This window comes from Musca vetustissima, unplaced genomic scaffold (genome assembly GCF_032173495.1).
Source record: "Musca vetustissima isolate MV318-11 ecotype Yass unplaced genomic scaffold, APGP_CSIRO_Mvet_v1 utg103885, whole genome shotgun sequence".
NCBI classification, from domain to species: domain Eukaryota; kingdom Metazoa; phylum Arthropoda; class Insecta; order Diptera; family Muscidae; genus Musca; species Musca vetustissima.
This window is the reverse complement of record NW_026889279.1, coordinates 8,537-12,787: the sequence shown is the minus strand read 5'-3', so window position 1 is coordinate 12,787 and position 4,251 is coordinate 8,537. Positions and strand designations below refer to the sequence as shown.

At 35.9% G+C, this 4,251-nt stretch overlaps 1 protein-coding gene across 1 annotated transcript; it reads left to right on the top strand.

Moving 5' to 3' along the window:
• Nucleotides 1-2,114: 2,114 nt before the first annotated feature.
• Nucleotides 2,115-3,356, top strand: LOC133336955 (glutamine synthetase 1, mitochondrial). Its single transcript, XM_061545222.1, has one exon. It carries the CDS (start codon nucleotides 2,145-2,147, stop codon nucleotides 3,345-3,347), a length of 1,203 nt encoding a protein of 400 aa, XP_061401206.1. The 5' UTR covers nucleotides 2,115-2,144; the 3' UTR covers nucleotides 3,348-3,356.
• The last annotated feature ends 895 nt before the right edge of the window (nucleotides 3,357-4,251 follow it).

The following is a 4,251-nucleotide window of genomic DNA, read 5'->3' as shown; positions in this document are numbered from 1 at the left end:
ACCATCCGTTTAAGTAATGGATCTATCTCATTCCCTTTGGCCAATTAATTAAAAAGAACAATTTAATTAAAAATATTTTTACTGTAATCATTCAATAAGTCTGAACTTTCCACGAATAAAAGTGTAAAGAAAAAATCCATTTGTTTTGAGGAAACATGACATATGAAATTCATAGTCCTGATATTTTTATACCCTACACAACTATGTTGTCAGGGTATTATAGATTTGTGCAGCCCCAAGAGTTTGTAACACCGCGAAATATTGGTCCTGGACCCACCATTAAGTATACCGATCGTCATAGCTGAGTCAATCTAGACATGTGTGTCCGTCCATCCGCCTGTCCATTATAATTTGAAATACCCGATACAGGCCACAGTTATGGATCAATCCTCACGAAATTTTGCATGTATAATGGGTTCTGGCCAATGATCGGATAATATTTACGGGATAAAATGGACCAAACACTTAATTTTTATCGGGGTTTTGTCGTATTTTACATGGAGAATAGGCATAAGTTATAAGAAAGTAAGTTTTGATAAAGATTGGTCAATATTTAGCGGGCCAAATGGACCCTGACTTTCGTGTAAAAAATGACAAAATATCTATTCTATGTCATAATTACCCCTGGAAGACATAGACCCGAGAAGTTGATAGTATATCCAAGAGGAGTGGTTGACCTTTCACTTTATATCAATTGTCGTATGTACTCCGATGTGCGAGTTACACTTAAATATTTACAAGTGCTTACGTATTCAGATAATATCTAGTAATCCATTACCACACTAGAAGACGGCAATATAGCGCTCATCGGTTTTGAAGGTTTCATTTATGGTCAATGACAACGCCTATAATTTTCGGTGATGATCAGATAATAATTTTGGGATGAAGTGGACCGAAAACTTAGTTTTTGTGTTTTTTTTTTTTTTTTTTTTTGAGTCACAGGACTACCCACGGTGAAGGGAATCTGGACATGTAATTAGAAGGGCTGTACTGAATATTAGTAATATTTTTGAAAATATATCAGTGTAAGGAAGAGGTGCTGTAGACCTCTAATCGTGCAAGAGGTTGCAAATATCTCGAAATATTGGCCAGGTTCGAAATAAACAACCGTAGAAAGTTAGAATTCCGTGGTAGTTGTGTAAAGTATTGTATGGTCGGCCCCGTTCGACTATTGCTGAATCCACTTTTCAAAACAAATATTCTATTTCTCTTATTTTTGTTTTCAAATGGTCAAATTAGTTAAAACTAGTTAAAGTTCGACATGTGATTTCTTTCAAAGTCCGATCCATAAAGGAAATTATTTTTACCGGTAAGTGATTTCAATGCAATAAACTTCTGAAGATTGCCAAAACAAACCAATCGATTAAAAATCAATAATATGACATAATAATGCAAATCGATATTTACCACATTATAAAATTTATTTCCCCCTATTACTCCGTGCCCAAATAAAATATAATATCTATAATTTTTTTCGATATCTAAATTACTTCTTTCAATTATCATGTTACGCACACACACACAATAACAAAGAAAAGTCATTAACATTTTAATGCTGTTATTAATATTAATTGACTTCTTTGCCTAATTCCTCCACTGTGCCCAAACAACAGCTACAGAGCTCTGTTGCCGTACACTGGTGTGTGTGTGTGGTAGTATTGGTGTCGCTGTTGTTGTTATTGTCTGCCGCTGTTGCTGTGGCTCGTTTTGCGATAACGACTGGCCAGCGCAGCCCCTCAAAAAATGAGAAAAAGTGAATGTTACACAGCTGAAAGTGTTCACAAGCTATCCTAACTTCGTAGAGGATGGGTGTCCAGTTCTCGTGCTAACGTCGCGTTAAAATAAAATTGAGTTTTTTTAAAAACCAAAATATATTTTAAATAAAAAATACCAAGTGTATTGAATTCAAAATAAAAAAGAAACACTAAACAACAACTAAAGTGAAATGTTTTAAAGAACAGAAAAAATTTCAACAACCACAACAAAAAACTAAAACCGAGTACCTTTTCTTCTCAACAACTACAACAAAGTACAAAACTTTTCCTTGTTTCAAATAGCCAAGCGAAAAGCGCATCCTTGACGTCCTTGACCTTAAATCTATTTTTTCGTAATCGAAAGTAACAAAAAAAAGTGAAAATCAAAAAATGGCTCTACGTTGTGCTGGTCTTTTCCTGAGCAAGGAGGTAAGCTCCAACTTGTCCCAACAGATGCGTGCCTTGAGCACCAGCGGTACAATGAAGGCGAATTTCCTGAAGAATTCCCCCAATACCTCGTTGGACAAATCGATTTTGGCCCGTTACCGCAATTTGGAAACTCCCAGCAATCGCGTCCAGGCCACTTACTTGTGGATCGATGGTACTGGTGAGAATATCCGTTTGAAGGATCGTGTCTTGGACAAAGTACCCACTGGCGTCCAAGACTTGCCCAAGTGGCAGTACGATGGCAGCTCCACCTATCAGGCCCGCGGTGAAAACTCCGACACCACCCTGGTGCCCCGTGCCATCTACAAGGACCCCTTCAAGCCCGGCAAGAACGACATCATTGTCATGTGCGACACCTACCAGGCCGATGGCAAGCCCACCGAATCCAACAAGCGTGGTGCCCTGCAAGAGGCCATTGAAAAGGTTGGCGATCAGGAGCCCTGGTTTGGTATTGAACAGGAGTACACTTTGTTGGATGTTGATGGCCGTCCCTTCGGCTGGCCCGTCAATGGCTTCCCCGCTCCCCAGGGTCCCTACTACTGTGGTGTAGGTGCCGATCGTGTGTATGCTCGCGATTTGGTTGAAGCCCATGCCGTGGCCTGTTTGTATGCTGGCATCGATTTTGCCGGTACCAATGCCGAAGTTATGCCCGCCCAATGGGAATACCAAGTCGGACCCAGTCTAGGCATGAAGGCCAGCGATGATTTGTGGGTGTCACGTTACATTTTGCAACGTATTGCTGAAGAATTCGGTGTCGTTGTCACCTTCGATCCCAAACCCATGGAGGGACAATGGAATGGCGCTGGCGCCCACACCAACTTCTCCACCAAGGCAATGCGTGCCGATGGTGGCATGAAAGCCATCGAAGAGGCCATTGAAAAGTTGAGCAAACGTCACGATCGCCACATTAAGGCCTACGATCCCAAAGAGGGCAAGGACAACGAGAGACGTTTGGTCGGCCGTTTGGAAACCTCCAGCATCGATAAGTTCTCGTGGGGTGTTGCCAATCGTGGTGTCAGTGTTCGTGTGCCACGTGGTGTTGCCGATGCTGGCAAGGGCTATTTGGAAGATCGTCGTCCCAGTTCCAATTGTGATCCCTATGCTGTGTGCAATGCTCTGATTAGAACTTGCTTGTTGAACGAATAAGGAGGTGAAGCGAAGAAGAAGAAAAGGAGAAGTAGATGATGAGAAAAAAGAAATTCCATTGGATTAGAAATTAGCTAACACAAGTCCTGATTGTATTGTATTTTTGTTTCTATTTTCCTTCACATACATACACACAAACAAAAAACTATTCCATAAGGACATTCAAGAACAAAAAAACGAAATTTTTTTAATTAGAGAAAAACTACAACAACAAAAACATTGTAAATAGCTGCAACAAAAAATTTACTAAAAAACAACAACAAATGTTAAAATTTCGACAAAATCCAAAATAATTGTTACTAACCTTCATTATTAATTATTTTTAATTTTTTTTGACAACATAAATTATGTTATATTATTATTATTTTTTTGTATAGCATTTAAGTTAAATCTGCCATAATAATTTTTATATACATATAAAAATAAAAAAACACAAACTATATTTACAATAATTGTAAAAAACAAACAACAAATTTAAAAAAAAAAAAACAAAACAATGTATTTTTTAATTTAAAAAAAATATATATATTTAAATATAAAAAAAAATTGAGAAAAATTTTAAAGCACAAAAATTATTGGTTCTTTTATTTTTATTTCAAAAAAATTGGTAAAAGGTTTTTTTATAAACAAAAGGGGAAATGGGAAGTGAAGGGGCAAAAAAAAATTATTAAAATTATTTTTTTTTAAAAAAAAAAAGTATTAAAATGTACTTTTTGAAAAAATATTAAAATTTATTTAAAATAAATATTAAAAATTATTTTTTGAAAAAAAATATTTCAATTTATTTTATTATATTTAAATGAATATTAATAATTATTTTTTGAAAAAAAAAATAAATTTTAATATTTTTTGTTTTTAAATAAAATTTTAATATTTTTTCCAAAAAAAAATATTTTTTTTCAAA

What these genes read in the sequence shown, in the direction of transcription:
- LOC133336955 (XM_061545222.1), top strand. Translation starts at nt 2,145, where the DNA reads ATGGCTCTACGTTGTGCTGGTCTTTTCCTGAGCAAGGAGGTAAGCTCC.